At 60.3% G+C, this 16,629-nt stretch overlaps 1 protein-coding gene across 1 annotated transcript in view; it reads right to left on the bottom strand.

The window, feature by feature from the left end:
- The window catches only part of KCNQ4 (potassium voltage-gated channel subfamily Q member 4), a 57,964-nt gene extending 42,166 nt beyond the window's left edge, over nt 1–15,798 (bottom strand). The window contains exons 1-3 of the mRNA XM_087866304.1: nt 15,680–15,798; nt 15,469–15,585; nt 10,494–10,913 (exon numbers count right to left, since the gene is read on the bottom strand). Of these exons, the coding sequence (XP_087722430.1) occupies nt 10,494–10,913; nt 15,469–15,585; nt 15,680–15,798 (656 nt within the window). The remainder of the gene's footprint in view (nt 1–10,493; nt 10,914–15,468; nt 15,586–15,679) is intronic.
- Nucleotides 15,799–16,629: the final 831 nt, after the last annotated feature.

Here is a 16,629-nt window from a genome sequence, read left to right as displayed (position 1 = left end):
TCCTCCTCTGTGCCACGCGGTGATAACAGTACCCAGCTCCCAGGGCTCTCGGAAGGACGGAATGAAGTAGTATACGGAAAACATCTGGCACCATCCCCGGTGTAGACCAGACCGTGAATGTTCTCAGCGCATGACAAACTCGGTTAGAACTCGGATCCTGGCTCCCGGTAAGTGCACTGTGGTGGGGGGGGGGGGCTGAGGAGAGGAACTGCCCTCTGGTCCGTGCGCTCTTGCGTGGCTTGTACGCCGCCCCCTTGCTCGGCAGTGTCCCTCCCTCAGGGCTCAAACCAGTACAGGCCCGAGCGTGGTGAGGGGCCCAGGACCCCGCAAGAGAGGGCGGTAAGAACACGAAGAGTGCAGTAAGCCCTCTGTTCTTCGCAGTTTGTAGCAGGAAGTGTCATTCCACACAGAACGAAGCCGGGGCCTCAGAGAGACTGAGCCACCTGCCTGGGGTCACACAGCCTTTAGGGAGCAGAGGCGGGAGCTGAACCCCAGCCGCTGACTCCTGCTCCAGTGCTCCTCTAACTGAGGGGTGAGCCCTGATTCTGGCTGACCCTATCCCCACCCACCCCGGGGCCGGTCTTGGCTAGAGCCATGGGCTGGTCTTCACTGCTCTCTGGGACTGACAGGGCCTGAGACCCAGGAGGAGTAGATAAAGAGACTGAGTGCTCTTTCCATGCCCCTAATCCTTCCATCCGCACCTGGACCCTTCTGGCAGCTCCAGCTCCAGGGAGGAGGCAGGGAGGTGCCCAGACTCAAGGATTTCACGCACCGGTAAAATTTCCAAAAAATACTTGGGGACTGGTTGTCAACTTTTTATTTTGCCAAGTAAGGACATTTGGAAAAAAAAAATTCCCAGCCCCATCATTTCATAAAAGAAAGGACGTAATCTCAGACTAAAAGTCCTTTAAATGGAATAAATTTAGCTTTAGGAAAAAGTCACCACATTGTGCTTATTTCCCTCGATTTTGCCTTAGGCCACTGAAAACCACATGGGTCTGCTGACATTTCTGAGAACCAGTCAGAGCTCGGGCTTGGGAGACACACAGACATGGGTCCGAATCCTGCCTCCAGCATGGACAAGCGGTGTACTTGGGTGCACGTTATTTCCCCTCCCTGAGCTTCACTTTCCGGTCTGCATAATGGGAACAATAATAGTGTTTGCAAAATGCTAGCTCCTGCGGAGAACTCAGGCAGGCCCTGGCTCCCAGCCAGGGGCACCTCCCTGTCCTGTCCCTGCCTCTGGCTCCCCATTGCCCACAGGGCCAAGCCCACCTCCATAACTTGATGATCCAGGACAGGGTAGGTAGAGGAAGAGAGTTCCAGCTCAAAGCCTTTGCTCTCGCTGTTGCCTCCAAGTGGAGCGCGCTCGGGATAAAAATCATGAGAGCCTGCAGCTCAGTGCCCGCCCACAGAGAACCGGGGGTCCTTTCTCCAATTTCCCTCTAGTTGGCAAAACCCTTCTCATCCTTATACCCGGCCTCAACGCCACCGTCATTCCCTGGCTCAGCAAACATTTACAGATTACCAACCACATGCCAAGCACTGTGCCCAACCCCCACCTCCCAGACCTCACAGTCCAATGCAGGAGAGCACAGAAGAACGCACAGGGCGGGGAGAGCCGGGCTCTGGGGAAGGGCCCCCAGTGGGGCCTGGGGTGGGGTTGGGCGGGGAGTGAGTCCAAGAAGAGGTGGTGCTCCCGGTGAGAAGGGAAGGATGGATAGGAGTTCACTAGATGATGGATAGGCCAGGCGAGGGAGTGTCAGGCCGCAGGAAACGCACAGAGAGCTTTAAACAGCACATTTTGGGGACACTACAAGTTGCTTCTTAGGTAACAAAAGATGCTTGAGGGGTGCCTGGGTGGCGCAGTCGGTTAAGCGGCTGCTTTCAGCTCAGGTCACGATCCCAGGGTCCTGGAATCGAGCCCCACGTTAGGCTGTCTGCTCAGCCAGGAGCCTGCTTCTCCCTTTCCTCCCTGCTTATGCTCTCTCTCGCTATCTCTGTCTCTGTCTCTGTCTCTCTCTCTCTCAAATAAATAAACAAAACCTTTAAAAAACACCAACAAAGGATGCTTGAGGGAGGGGGTTCCTGACTTGGCCAGTGAGGGGTATGGGAGTCACTGCCGGGGCACTGGGGAAGCAGAGGTTGGAGGGAGAGGCTGAGTTTGAGGTGCTCACGGGATGAGGGGGCAAGGTGTTCACAGGAAGCTCAGGGATGAAACTGCAGAGGGCAGGCTGTCATCCCAGAGGGGACCTCCAGGGTCACAGGAGCGCATGAGCCTGCCCCCCCATACACACACAAAAACTCTGTACAGTGAGGAGGACACAGGACAGAGCCCCAAGGAACCCCAACAGTCAATGGGCAGAAAGAGAGAGAGCCAGAGAGGCCGACTGAGGAGAGTCAAGGCAAGGCCCAATGGGCTTAGACCCTCAGGGGCAGCATGGCAGCATCCTCGGGAACCCCGTCCTGGGTTTGAATCCTCCCTCTACACCTTACCAGCTATGTTGACCTGGGGCCTTCATTCCCCTATCTGTAAAACAGGGCTGATTTATTTTCTACAGCAAGGAAAATAAAGGGCAGAGGGGAGGGGGCCGACATCCTGGGGGGGCCTCCAGCGCACCCCCAGGCTGCACCTCCCTCCCGCTGCTGGGCCCCGGGCCACACTTTCCTCCCCTCCTCTGTCTCCCCCACCAGACTGCCAGCAATCCCCAGAAGGTGGAAAATTAGACGAGTGAGGAAGTCAGGGGTGGAATGCCAAGGGAGGCATTCCTCGGTCCCGGGCGACTCCAACACAACCCCTGTCTACTGAGGGGGCCCGTGTGTGCTGTGTCCTTGGGCAATCAGGTCCTTTCTTCTGGCCTCAGTTTCCCCATGTGTGCAAAGAAACCACGGCTCTGCTTGAGCTCCGAGGCCTTTCTGGCTCTGAGGCTCTGCAGCAGGGAGGGTAGAAAGGCCTATTTCTGCCCCAGGAGAGGAAATCGCACAGGGGTCCGGGTCCCCATTATGCCCAGGGATTGGTCCCTCCGGAAGAGGATGGCAGCCGGGCCAAGGAGGGCAGGAGCAGAGGCGCCCGGGATTGTGCTGACGAAGCTGTTCCTTCTCCCCTCCTTTGCTCCCTGCCCCCTCCCCTCCCAGGGGACAGCCAAGCCCAGCAAAAAATAAACCCAAAGACGGTGACCTGGGGAGGCCTGAGGCTCTCAGAGAGGAGTGGCAGGGAAGGAAGGGTGGCAGCGAGGCAGCCTGTGACCACCCCCCTAAAGCCAAAGGGTACCTGGTCTGATCCCTCTCCCCCACCCCCCAGGCTCAGCTCAGAGGGAACAAGCTCTATCTACTCTCCATCCTCACCCCTGTGAAGGAGGGGTGCCAGTTGCTTGACAGGGATAATGAGCAGAGTAAATCTTGTCCAGCTCAGCTAGACATGGGTCCCCAAGTTTTGGGAAGAGTACCCCAGGGAATTTCACTCTACCTCCTGCTTAGTGGGCAGTCCTTCCTGCTGTCTGACCTTCATCCCTTATGCTTCAGTGGGAATCATGCTCCATTTATCTCCAGCAAGCTTTCCCCCTTTCCCACCTCCCTGGCCTGGATGTCCGAGGAGTCTCAGGAGAAAGTACTCCCCCCCCCCACCTCCAGATTTTGCTGCAGAGATTGGGGAGGGCCCCTAGGTCAGAGATCCCACTCCACCCACTGTTCCCCAATCTCCAAGAAGGAAGGAAGAGGGAAGGAATTGCTGAGCTCCTGCTCCCTTGGCCTCCCTCCCTCAGGCGCTGCCCACAGATTCCCAGCCCAATTAGTCTGCTGCCTGGGGCTGCCCCTCCCGTTCCTTCCTCACCTCCCCCCCAGGTGCCAACCCCCAGGGCACACAGATCCTGCCCTAGGGACAGAGTTGCCCAGAAAGCCTGGAGTCCTAGGGGCACTTAATGGGGGTCCCAGAGGTCTGACCAGCACCCTCTCCCTAGCCCGTCAGAGCCCCAGCTGGGGGCAGGCAGCCTCCCGAGGGCCCTTCCAAGTGCTCCCAGTCCTCTGAAGGGCCCAGGGAGAAGGTGCTGGAGACTCCCTTGCCCACCCCGCCACTGCCTTCCTGCAAAACTCAAGGTCTGCACAGGGGCTCCCTATGCTCCTTCACAGTCACTCTGTGCCCAGCAGCCTGAATGGTCCACGCTCCTATTTAGCCCCATCTTACAGAGCGGGAGAGTGAGGCTCGGGGATTGGGGTGGAATGTGGGTGGGTACCTTCCCAGCACGTGTTGAGATCTCTGCATCTCCTTTGGGATTCCCTGTCCCCGTTCCCCAGGATGATATGCTCGGGAGAAAGTGGGGTATCGCCCTCCTCTCTCAGGGGTCCCCAGCTGTCCCCCTGAGCACCGTGGGGCCAGGCTTGCTGCAGGTTTGACCACGAGGCCCACACCCCGGCCGTGCCGTGACGCTGCCACATACACCCTCCCCCCCCACATAGACACGCTCACCCCCACCCCCAAGGGCTCTCTGCCAGGGGCTGGGAGAGGACGCAGGAGAGACCAGGGGCCGGGAAGGAGTCCCAGGTGGGGTGCAGGCCTGGTCTGTCTCCCTGTGCCCCCCAGGTCTGGTACAGAGCAGCCTAGGGACCCAGATTGGAGTCCTGGCACCACTGATCACTAGCTGTGTGGCCTCGCACACGTGGGTGGCATCCCCTTCCTCACCTTCCTCAAATGTGCACTGAGGATCACACGGGGCCTGCCCTCCGCACTGGCTGTGGGTTAGATGAGGGACTGCAAGGCCGGACCCGCAGAGAGCTCCCCCCCACCCGCAGTCACGCTGGGCTCTGCGCTCGGCCAGGACACGGTCAGACCCTCCCCAGGCAGGAGGACAGTGAAAGTGACAGCGACAGAACCACCCCATGCCAGCGCCGGTGGCTGCCGCCCGTGCCCGGCACAGCGCCCCCGCTTTAACCCCCTCGCCCCAACTATGCCCGCTTTCAGGTAACAAAGTCGAAGCTCAGAGAGGTTTAGTCACTTGCCCAAGGACACATAACTGCTCAGGGTGGGACCAGAAGTGAACCCAAATCTGTCAGACTCAGATCTCATGCTCTTAACCGGCTGTGGGGCAGCCTCTGGGGGGATGACAAGTGCCCCCCTCTTTCTCCACCCCAGCCCCACAACTCCCACACTCGGGGTGTTAGGGAGGGGCTGCCCCTGAATTCCCTGCTGGGACCCCCATGGGTGTGGTGCCGGGGAGGAAGGGCGATGAGCCGCTCAGAGTCCGAGTCCGGGGAAGCTCACTGCGTGGCCTCCTTGGGGGGCAGGGGCAGGGCCTTGCCCGCTCTGCAGAGCCTTCCTTTCTCCTGCTCCCCAGCAGGTTTCAGCTCCGCGACTGGCTCCGAGACCTTAAATTAATCCCCCACTCAAAGTGCTGCCATCAGCCCAAGCGTAATCACCTCTTCAAACACGCCTGGCTCCAACATTCCGAGAATATGGGTTTCCGCAGCAATAGGGACTAAAGTCAGACATTCAGCAGGGCTTCCTCAATGGAAGGAATGAATGTACTATGGAGCTGGGGTGGGGGTAGCAACGAGAAGTCTAACCTGCTCCAGTGACCCCAAAGGAAAACTCGGGCAGGAGGGCGCAAAGAGGCCTAAGGGGCAGGGAGAGGGACAGAAGAAAGCATAGAAAGCTTTCTTAGCAGACCATAGCCGACCATAGCAGAATGGTCTTTCCATTCGCCCCCTCCTCACAATACAGACCAAACAAAAGAATGAACACTGAAAACAGAAGCACCAAAAATCTGGGTCACACTCCAAGACTTTCCCCATCGTAAGGCCAAGTTCCTGGGGTGTTAGCCTTCACCATCAGCTGAGAACAGACCTAAAGTCCTGACCTGGGAGTCCGAAGGACTGGGGTCCTGGCACCGTGGACCACCGATCTGCCAGATGTGAGCTGGGACAGGTATCTGCCCCTCTCCGTGCCTCAGTGGACCCAGCAGCACACTGCAGCCCTGGGCAGAAGGGTCCCAGGGGGATCCTTCAGGGAAAGCAAAGGCCAGCCGAATTCTAGGAGGCCAGCTACCCTGCTCCCACGTGGCCCTGAGGCAGCCCTCCAGGTGGACATGCAGGTCAACATAGGCCTATTAAGGGCAGCCCTGCTGGTGTGGACAGGTGGAGGCAAGAAACTCAGGGAAGGGGGTCAACTCTCTTCTGTCCTAGGGGTCTGGGCTGGGGCTGCAGGCCCAGGGGTGAGTCTCTGAAGTCAGTGGAAAGGTGGGGGCAGCTCTGCATTACATTTCCTTTCACTGGATGAATGCCGCTGGTGCTTCTGTGACACCCATGGCCACGTGTGTCAGGGCTGTAGTGAGTGTGTGCATGAGACGGACAGCTGAGTGTGCAGCAGGGACGTGTGTGTATGTGTGCGAAGCCGAGTACAGCACAAGTATGACCGCTTTGGGCGAGACTGGGCAATTGCCGTCCAATCTCACCAACTCTTCTCCCTGCCCACCCCCTGCTGCCTGGGTGCTGGGTGCTGGGTGCTGCGTGCTGGGTGCTGCGTGCTGGGTGCTGGGGACAGAGAAACAAATGACACAGGAGCGCTGCTCCTGCCGGGCCTGCGGCTGGGGCGCCGGCTGAGGCCAAGCGCTGAGTCACACCTAGCTCTCAGGAGGCTCCTCAGGGACCTCTCCTGAGCCTCAGTCTCCCCATCTGTCAAACGAGGAGGATAGCGGCACCTGCCTGGGGGAGGTGGTTTGCGGAGAGCGCCGCGCACGGTGCACAGCTGCTGCTCCAGAGATTTCTGTTCCAAGGGCAGGAGCCCCCCAGGCAGCTGCGGGGAGCCGGGGTGGGGGGTGGGGGGGGGGAGGGGACGTCCCAGATAGGGAGTCAGGAGTCTTGGGGTCTGGTTCCGCATCTGCTTCTGATTCACTGTGTGACTTGGGTCCCCAGAGCCTTCGTTTTCTTATACGCAAAATGGGCTGTCCAAATGTTGAGGACCCACCTCGTGGGGACGCCTGAGGGCTCCGGGCCTCCTTTGCGGGGTTGATTTCCAACCCAGCGAGCCATCTTTCTCAGACTCTGGGCAGGGTGGGAGCTTGGAAGCCTCCCGGGTTGGGAGTCTGGAGGCCCCAGGAGCTGCCGCCACGTCCTCCCCTCCCCATTCCCACAGCTTCTGACCCCAGGGACAAGGCTGAGGAGGATGTTTACAGAGTGTAGACCTTCACACAGAGAAAGTGCTGGGCAGCTGGGGGCTGGAAGCAGCCAGAGTCTCACAGTGGCTCACGGAAAATGGCGGGTAATGACCTTGCCCTGTATCAGCCCCTTTCAGCCCTTGGACTTCAAAAGGGACGCTGGGGGGCAGGGGGGCTTTGAGAGGGTGCAGCAGGAAGTGAGCCTTCTCCCCCACCCCACCCCCCTCACCGAGGGCTCACGAAGCAGGATGGGCTGTGGTGTGGTATTTCTCAAAATTCAGAGAGCTGGGCCTATGAAGGGTTGAGGGCTTGATCAAAGACTGGGATGCTGAGGAGGGATTGGGGTTTGGTGACATGACCAGGGGCCCACAGAGAGGTGAGAGGGCTCAGAGAGGGGCCGGCGATCCCGCCTTCTGGACCTCAATAAGGAGAAGACGGGAGTCGGCGGTGCCCCCTTCCCAGAGCCCACAGCTGCGCGGGGAAGGAGAGACAGAATCCAGGCTGGTCCTCTGGGCAATCCCCCAAACGTCGGTACCAGAAAAGGTACAGGTTGTGCAGGGACCTCACTGGCAGGTGTGAGGCTGGCGTCCCCTGGGGTGAAGAGACCCAGCTCGCCCCAGTTCCCTCCTTCCTGAGCCCTACTCTTCCAGGCTTTCCTGCCGGATCTCTCCTGCTAGGGCCTGAGTCTCTGGGGAGGGGGTGCTGGCTAACTGTGTGCCCTGGGACCCCTGCACCTGGGCCACCTCTGATCACCTGCCGTGGAGGTGGGAGAGGATTGGACCCAAAGTGCAGCAGGAGGGCTAGGAGTCCGCCAGCAGGAAGCACTTCCTGGCAAGAACAGCCAAGACCCTACAGAAGTGACTGAGAAGCCCCACATCTGGAGCGCCTCGAGAACAGCAGAAGCCTCCTGTCTGGCCCCCTCCGCCAGCCCCAGGAATAACACCCATCTTTCACACTCAGACAGGCCCTTGCAGCGCACCCAGCTCTTTCCCACCCATTACCTCATCTGAGAGGGAGGCCCACAAGGTTGGGGTTTCCACGCACTTTTACAGCCGAGACATCTAAAAGCTCAGAGAGGCCCAGAGATCAATCCAGGATCACACAGCACCCAAGAGGTGGAACTTCCGACCCCTCACTCCATTTGATCTCTAAGCCAGAGGATCGATTCCCCGAGATCCTAACCCTCTGGACGTTTTCCCACCGCTTTTCCTCCCCCAGAGCTCCTGAGAAGCCTCATCGCTGGGCTCCCGGGGACAAGTGGTCAGAGCAAGCATGCCCCTGGCCAGGGCATTCCTGGCATCCGGAAAGGGCAGGATGTGGGGCAAAGGTACCAGCAGATTTAGCTCCTGGAGAGGAAGGAGAGGCCCTTCCAGAGCAGGCGAAGACAGCAGCTGGCTGGGCGACACAAGGCGGGTCCTTCACCTCCGGTGACCCCCGTGGGGGCTGAGAAGCCAGGCCTCAGGATGACAGACCCCCTCCTCAGAGGCCTACTGCTTTCCCCGGGGCCCAGTCTTGCCTTGGAAGAGTCATCTCCCAAGAGGAGCCCATGGAAGTCACAGCCGCTCTCCACGAAGTGTCTCAGCCTCCTTGGGCACCCGGGGCCACATGTGGGCACCTCGGCCACCCTTAATTATCAGTCCTCTGCTGCTCTCACCTGACTCCGCTGTCCCTTGTACTGTCATCTCTCCAACAATCCTCTCTGTGGCGAAAAATATTCATCCTGGACCCTCCCGATTGGCACTGGGGGTGGGGCTACTCCTAACAGTTGATCCTGACCCTAAGTCTGACCCGGTGTCCTGACAAACTCCCCTCTGCTCCCGGCCTAGCCCGGCGGGAGTCTCTACACCGAGTCAACGCTGCCACTCCCGGGAGCCTACTGGCTGAGAGCGTTCTCTTCCTCCACCCTCCCTGCGGCCAGGGGGCTCTTTGGCCAGCATTTTCCTCCCCTTCAGCTCTGAAATTCTGCAGGCCCCGTTAGGATGGGGCAGAGGCAGGCAGAAAGACAGACCAAAAGACAGGTAGACAGACAAGTAGAAGATTAAGACAGTCAGATGGACAGGCAGATGGACAGACGGACAGACAGGCACACCTAGGGATGCCTGTGCCAGGGAGGAATGGAAACAGACAAGCAGAAGGACCGCTGAACAGTGAGAGGGGGAGACGAACAGACAGGCCAACTCGCACACAGGTGGAAATTCCAGCAGGGGGACAGCCAGACAAGGCAGAAAAACTTTCCGACAGTCAGGTGGACAGGCAAGGGGGCCACCCAGGAGACCCCAAGACCAGAGGGCCCTCTCTGAAGGCAGCAAGAAGGGATTAATATTGGTACATTTTCCAGGGACAGGAGGTCTTTCTCGGGCACCTTCCGGGCGTCCCAGAGCCAGGCCCAGCCCTTCAACTGATATCCGCGGGGCCTCTCATGTTCCTGGCTGGGCCAGGCCGTCCCCCAAGACTGAGCTCTAGGCTGCCAAAATTCACTCTTTACATCCAAGAGGGGTCAGTGTTTTTGAAAGTTGTAGGAGCCTAGTAAGGGGGAGGAGGGGGCCCGCAGCATCAGTGTTTCCAAACCGACCTGCTCTCCTCTTTCTTTTTCCCCAGGGTGCCCAGAGCCAGGCCTGGTGCAGCAGCCAGTGAGCTGGGCAGGCTAGCGGGCCCAGCCATGGGGCAGGCAGGGCAGGCAGGGCAGCCCGCTGCTGCTGCCACTGGCGAGTAGAGGGTGGAGGAGAGGCTGGGTGAAGACAGACAGTCACACAGCACACACGAGTGTCAGGGCTCAGGTGGCTCATGGGGACCCCCAAACCCCTACAATGGGGGGTCAACCCAGACTGGGGTGGAGGCCATCCCTGTAGAGGGCCATCTCCAAGGCGAGCCCAGGTGGGAGCCCACTGTAGCAACAAAGTTGGGGAGATGTTGACAGAAAGTGTGTGGGGGCCAGTGGGTCCCCTTTGTGTCTGGGGCACAAGGAGACGGAGGCAGGGAAGAGGAAGGGGGACCCCACTGTAGTGGCTCCGGACTTCAGAGGGGATGGGGGACAAGAAACTGGCTGTGGAGAGTACCTGGGACAGAGAAGTAGGGGTTGGCAATCAGGATGAAAATAGTTGAGGTGGGGAGGTTAGGAGCGAGGTCAAGCAGGGGTCAGGACCCGGGGATCAGGGTTAAGGTCAGGCTGGGGATCAGAAATCGGGCTCAGGCCCGGGGGTGGGCGAGAGGAGGGTCGGCCGTGGGAATGGGGGGCAGGGGGCGGAGCCAAGGCGGCCCGGTGGCCGCGGGGGAGCCCAGGCTCTGGCAGGGGCGGCGCCGGGGCCCGAGCGCGGGGGCGCGGCAAGGGGCGCGGGGTCGCAAACTCACATGAAGACGTGGTAGACGAAGGCCCAGCCGCGCGGTCGCTCCAGCACGTTGTAGACCCAGTTCTGCAGGCGGCGGTAGCGCTTGTGCGCGGCCGAGGAGCGCTGGCCGCAGGCGGAGCCCGAGCCCGAGCCCGGCCCAGGGAGGGGCGCGCCCGGCGGTAGGGGGCTGCCCAGGAGGCCGAGGCGGCGCGGGGAGCCGCCCCCGCCCGCCTCGCCCCGCTCGCTCTGCACGGCCGTGAGCGCCACCAGCTCCGCGCGGGGGGCGTCCCCGGGCGGGGGGGCCAGGCCGAGACGGCGCGGGGGGGGCCTCGGCCATGGGCGGCGCCGGGCGAGGGGTGGGGGGGCGCCGGGGCGCTCAGCGGCGCATGGCTCGGACCCGGGCCTGGCGGGGGCGGCCCGGGGCGGGCGCGGGCGGCGGGGGCTAGGGGCCGGGCCGGGGCGGCGCGGGGGCCGGGGGCGGGCGCGCGGAGCCTGGGGGCCGCCGGAGCCCGCACTGACCGCCCGCTTCCCCGGCGACTGGGGCGGCTCTTTCCGACTCCAACTCTCTTATTACGCGCTCCATGCCGCTCGCCTTTCCACCTGCCTCAGGCGCGCCGCTCACATGTCATCCTCCCCCGCCCCGCCCCTCCCCCGCCGCCCCCGCCCGCCCCGCGGCCGCCTTCCCAAATCGGGAGGGAGCGAGCAGGCGGGCGCGGCGAGGCGGAGGGGGCGCGCGGAGCAGGCGGCGGGGCTGGGCGCACCGGCCGCGCGGGCCGCCGAGTCGGTGCCGGGACCCGACCGCGTGGCGGCGGCCCCCGGGGGCTGGCCGCGTGCAAGTGGCGCGCACTCTGCGGCGAGGGGCTGCCGGGACCCGAAGGCCGGGCTGGGGTGGGACGCCTCGTGTGGGGTTGCGGAAAGTGGAGAGTGGGGTGGGGAGTTGTGGCCGCGGCCGTGGACGGGACTCCGCGTCCCGTGGAGTTTAGGTGTGAGTGGCTGCAGAAGTGCGTGCTCCGCGCGTGCAGAGCGGGTGGCTGTGGGCGCGCGGTGACGGGACTGAGTCCGTGCAGGTGCGTGGCGTGGACACTGTGTGGATAGGTGTGAAGAGTGTGCACGGTCCAGGCCCCGCTGGGTGGTGGCGGTGGAAGCGAGGAGGTGTGCCGCGACGCCGGGTCGTGCCCTTAGTGCGCTGGGCGGCGTGTGTAAGCGTGCCGGGGCTCCGTGTGGCTACCTGCAAGGCCTGCTGTCCACGCGCCGCCGAGCTGTGCCGGTGTGCTGCACGGTGGACCCGGGTGTGTTTTCTCTTTGCTCCCACCCACCCCCACGTCTGAGCTGGCCTTCTTCGGGTTGGGGGAAGAGCCCCCCAGGCCGGCCACCTCGCCCCAGAGTCTCCTTCGAATGAGGGGCCTGCTCCGCGCCACCTCAGTCTGAACCGCTCCCTAGCCTCCGGGGTCAGGGTCAGGGTCAGGGTCAGGGTCAGGGCACGTGGGTGTTGGGAGGTGAGCTCTGAACCAGCGCGGCGGGCTGGACGACTTTCTCCCCAGAGGCCCGCAGAATCCCACCCAAAACCGGGAGACTCTTTCCCACGCACTGCCTCTCCAGCTGGAAAGTTCCTGGCGCCTGACCTCCTCTCTCTAGCAGTAGGAGGCGGCCCTTTCGTTCCCTTTAGCCCTCTCGGCCCTGCACAGAGCGGTAATTTGGGTTTCCCGATCCTCCTTCCCTCTTCCCCTGAGGGAAGCTTCGGCCACACCAGCCGCTCCCTCCGCAGGCCCTGCCCCAGGGGGAAGGCTTCCGCTGCAAACTCTTCTCGTTCCTCCGGGAGTCTCTCGGGGGACGGAGCCGAGCGGGAGGGGCGGGGCAGGGGGCGGGAAGGCGAGCTCGATTCTCAGCTGTCAGCAAAGGCAGCATTGATCTGCTGAGCGCCCGTGGGGGAGGGAGGGAGGCAGATCTGCGGGCGGCGGGGAGGGGGTGCAGGGACCTGGGGGGGTCCCCAAGGGACCCGCTGACCCGGATGGCGACCCTTTTCCCTCTGCATAACAAGGGGTGCCTTCTGGGGTCAGACCTGAATCTTTCCTGCTGCTCTAGGCTCCAGGCATGCCCAGGGCCAGAGCCTGATACCTCTGGGCAGGTTATGCCCCGACCTCACTGGTAGCTGGGGAAGGTTTCCGGACCCCAGGGCCCAGCTACAGATGCAGTGCCTGGGCTGGGTTAACCCATCCGCTCCCTGTGGGCTAAAGCCAGCAGCCCCCAGACGGGGTACCGCCCTCCGGACTCTGTGGGACTGTGTCTAGGCTTCATCAATCGGGGGTCCTGGAGGGTGGGATTGAGGTCTGGGAACTTGAATGGTAGGGGGAAAGAAAAGCAGTTGTAAGGGATTTGGGGGCTTTTTGAGGCTTTTCCCTTACCAGCACCCAGAATATCTGAAATTGGGTCTGTTCTTGGAAATGTGAACCTTACGCTTAGTATCTCTTCCCATTTGGGGGACTGAAAAAGTCTCTTCCTTTCTTTATGAGGAGAGGGCCCCTCATCATTACCCCCCTCATAGGTAGCAGGAAAAGGGAGGAGACCATGGTTGCAGCTGGAGGGATGGAAGTCAGATCTCAGGAAGGACTTTCACAGGACCCAGAGGCCTGTTTCTCCTGCAGGTGTGTGTGTGACGAGCGGAGGGACAGGCCCACTGCTTTTTAAAGTGGAAAGACACGAGACTCTTCGTAAGGGGTGAGGGGAATGGAGAAGACGGTCCTTGAAGCCCATAAGCAGTTTATGGGGGGGGGGGTGCATGCACACACACGGGGACTGGAGGAAGCAGAGGAGAAAGTCCAGTTCAGAGAGGACAGGTGGCCCTTCGGAGGGTCACCCGGTGGCCTTCCTGCCCCATCCGGATTCCCAGGACATGACTGGGAGGACGGACTTTCCCCACTGCAGCCTTTAGTGACTAAGACACTTTTCTGAGCAAACAGCTGTCTCAGGCTCTCTCAGTCTGCCTCCCTGCTGCAGGGGTGTGTGGGGGGTGGGGAGTTGTGGTTTCCCACCCTCCTCCCTCACTCCCTCTCTCCCACCTGTTTCCCGCACCCCACCCTCAGCAGCTTCTTTCCCACCCTCCAGCCCCTGAATCTGTCCCTGGTGACCCTGCCAGAATGGTTCCACTCTGCCCAGACTCACTGTGCCACCCGGGCAGAGCCCTTCCCCACTCTGGGCTTCAGTTTGCCCATATGTACAAGAGGCAGGGGCAGGGCTCCAGGATCTCCTGTAGTTCAGCACTGTCACCACCATCCATCAATGGAGCAAGTATTGATTGAGAAGAAGGGTGGGGAGGGGGGGCTCCCATTTGCGGGGCACCAACTGGTTGCCAGGCCCTGCCTCATCTGGGACAGAGAGAAGCCACTTGCATGTGTGGAAGCGGAGGCTCAGAGAGGTACAGGGAATCACTGAAGGGTACAGAGCCTGTGGTAACCCCAGAACTGTCTGTGACCTATCCTCCCTGCTGGCTGGCACCTGCCTACTGTGCCCTGGGATCCTGGGATCAATGCTGGGGGCTGAGGGGACTGCAGATGGCCCGATCTTGTTCTCTAGGACTCTCTCCTGCCAGGTCTGTAAGCGTTCGGGCCTAGAAGTGGCTGGGACCTGGGTCCCAGGGCCAGACTCAAGCCTGTCATTGACTGTAACAGCCACCAGGGTGACCTCAGTCAACCAAAGGTGCAGATCCCTTTCTTGAAGCGGGAAGGGGGTTTTAAGTCAGTGGTTCTCAGGCTTCTTTAGCAGTGGAGTGGTGAGGTAGCGCCCAACGTGTAAAAACCATTAAAACAGACGTGCTCTGCTTGAATTGGGGTTGAGGAGAGGGGTCAAGTTTCCACCCACCAGACCTCCTACTTTTCCCTCTCCACATCCCAGAACCCCCCTGGGTTTTTCTTACAGCTCTCCGGGCTGTGAGAGTTCAGATGAGGGAAGAGTCTCCATTGGCAAGGTCCCAAGAAGGGAACAGAGGGGTGGAGGGCTCGGGGAGGTGCAAAGAAGTATAGTCAGTAACGCCTGCAGCCCCTGGGCTGAGGTCCGGGCTAAATGCTGAGCCTTGGGCAGGGTGCTTTATCTGCACTGTCTTATTTCAGCACCCTAACAACCCTGTGATGTACTGCTGCTTACGCCCCCATTTTCCAGACAAGAAGACTGAGGCTAGGGAAGAGACTTGCCTAATCTAGCTCTCTACCCCTGTGCTGTAGTGTGTGTGTGTGTGTGTGTGTGTGTGTGTGTGTGTAGGTGGGATGTGGGGATGGGGAAGAAGTTATAGAGCAAGGGGGAGGAAGGGTAAGCTTGGCAAGGGGGACACCAGGGATCTTGAATGCTAAGCCGCAGGGTCCCATTTGGCCTGATAGGAAACAGTGTGGCCAAGGCCTTAGCCTGGGCATGCTGCGGAGGCTGGGGCTCTGCAGGACAGGACTCAGGAGTGGGGGAGTTAAAGCGTCATAATTCAGGGAGGCTGGCAGTACCAGGGGCAGAAAGAGCACTGAACCACAAGTCATGCTTGGGCTTCCTGTCTCCTCCTCTGGACTAGCTGGTGACCTTGGGCAAGTCATTCCACATTTGCCCCACCTTCCCCAGCTATCAGGAAGACTGAATGCATGAACAAGTCATGATCGTGCAGGGAGCTGTACACATGTGAACCGGTCATCCTACTGCTCTTCGATAGGTGGGCGGTGTGGGTGGACAGGGGAGTGCTGTGGGAAGTCCCTAGTCCTAGCAGCTCTTCTCAATCTGGAAAGGCTTCCTTGGAGCAGGGGTTCGGAGTGCAGGGTGCTCCTGGGGTGGTGGTGTCACATGCATTATTTACCTCTAGGGCTCCACTCCACTGTAAGCAGGAGGAGGAAGTATAAGAGAAGGATCCGGCCTGCCTCCGGTCCCAGTGAGGCCAGAGAGAACAAGGGACGTAGGCCAACCCAGCAGGTGGGAGGTCCTGGAGGGGCCAAAGGAGTTTCTCTCCCCCCAGATCTCCAGGTGCCACTGACCTGTCCCCAGCCCAGACCACACAGGCCTTCTGGGCCGGTGAGCTCAGAGCCACAGGAAGTGGGGAGGGACCGGTGTCACTGAGCTCAGCGAAAGTGAACCCCCATTGATCCTCAGGGCTGGAGGGGGGCCCACAAAGAGGAGACACTGAGGGAGAAGGGGGTGTGGAATTGAAAGTCAAAACCATCCCTTCTCTTGTGGCTCCTCCTCTGCCTTTGGGATTCTTCCTCCTTGACCCCCAACTCCTGGAAGACCATGCAGAAGGTGCCACGACTACTTGCAGGTGTGCTGGTAGGCTCCACGTTCTCAGTGAGAGCAGCTGGGACAGCCATGTTGGTTGGAAGATGAGGAGGAAGGACATTTCTGAGTTGCTGAGAGTGCAGTGGAAGAAAGTCTCCCTGATCCCTGCTCCACTGGTGGGGGAAGCTTGGACAAGGGCTCAGAGAAGGAGATGATGTTAGCGGGAGGGACTGCAGATCGAGTTGCAGAGAATGGGCTTCAGAAAAGGGGTAAGACCTGATAAGGGAGATAGGGGTCCAGGGAGGAGAATGGGGGCTCATAAGGAAGACTGGGGGCTCAATGATGGGTGGGAGGCCCAGAGAGTGGGACTTCCAGGTTGAACTTGATTGAACACATACTGAAGTCCCTCTCTTCCCTGAAATATTAGCTATATACAAGATAAACGCTGGATAACTTAAAAATACATATCCAAACTCAAAAGCGAGAATGAGAAATCGCTAAGGGCCAGAAATGAGAAGGAATTCTGGTGGTGAGTAGGAGTGGAAGCTGTCCCTCTGAGAAGGCATCCAGCAGGATGGAAGGGATAATCGCAAACCACACCAGTGGCAAGGGCTACAGCAGGCTCCCTGCCTAGTGTTGGGTCTGGGAAAGTGCTGCCTGGCATAAGCAGGACTAAAATATCTCTGCCTGCTAGCCTCGGGGTCTTGGCTTTGGGTAGAAAAATCCCAAGCCAAGACACTAATATAAGAATGGGTTTGTGGCTGGTGCACATCCACATGGCTTAGGCAGATTCAACCGAGAAATCATCCCTTAGGGTGGCCTCTGCACTCGAGGTACAGTCAGGAAAATGTGCTGAAAATAACTATCTCAAGGATGAACTTCACAACATATAAGAAACAGTAAGTGCAATATCTTGAGAGACA

Source organism: Ursus americanus, chromosome 12 (genome assembly GCF_024610735.1).
Source record: "Ursus americanus isolate L20-20 chromosome 12, mUrsAme1.1.p, whole genome shotgun sequence".
Lineage (NCBI taxonomy): Eukaryota > Metazoa > Chordata > Mammalia > Carnivora > Ursidae > Ursus > Ursus americanus.
The sequence above is the reverse complement of the archived record's forward strand: the minus strand, read 5'-3'. Positions and strand labels throughout refer to the sequence as shown.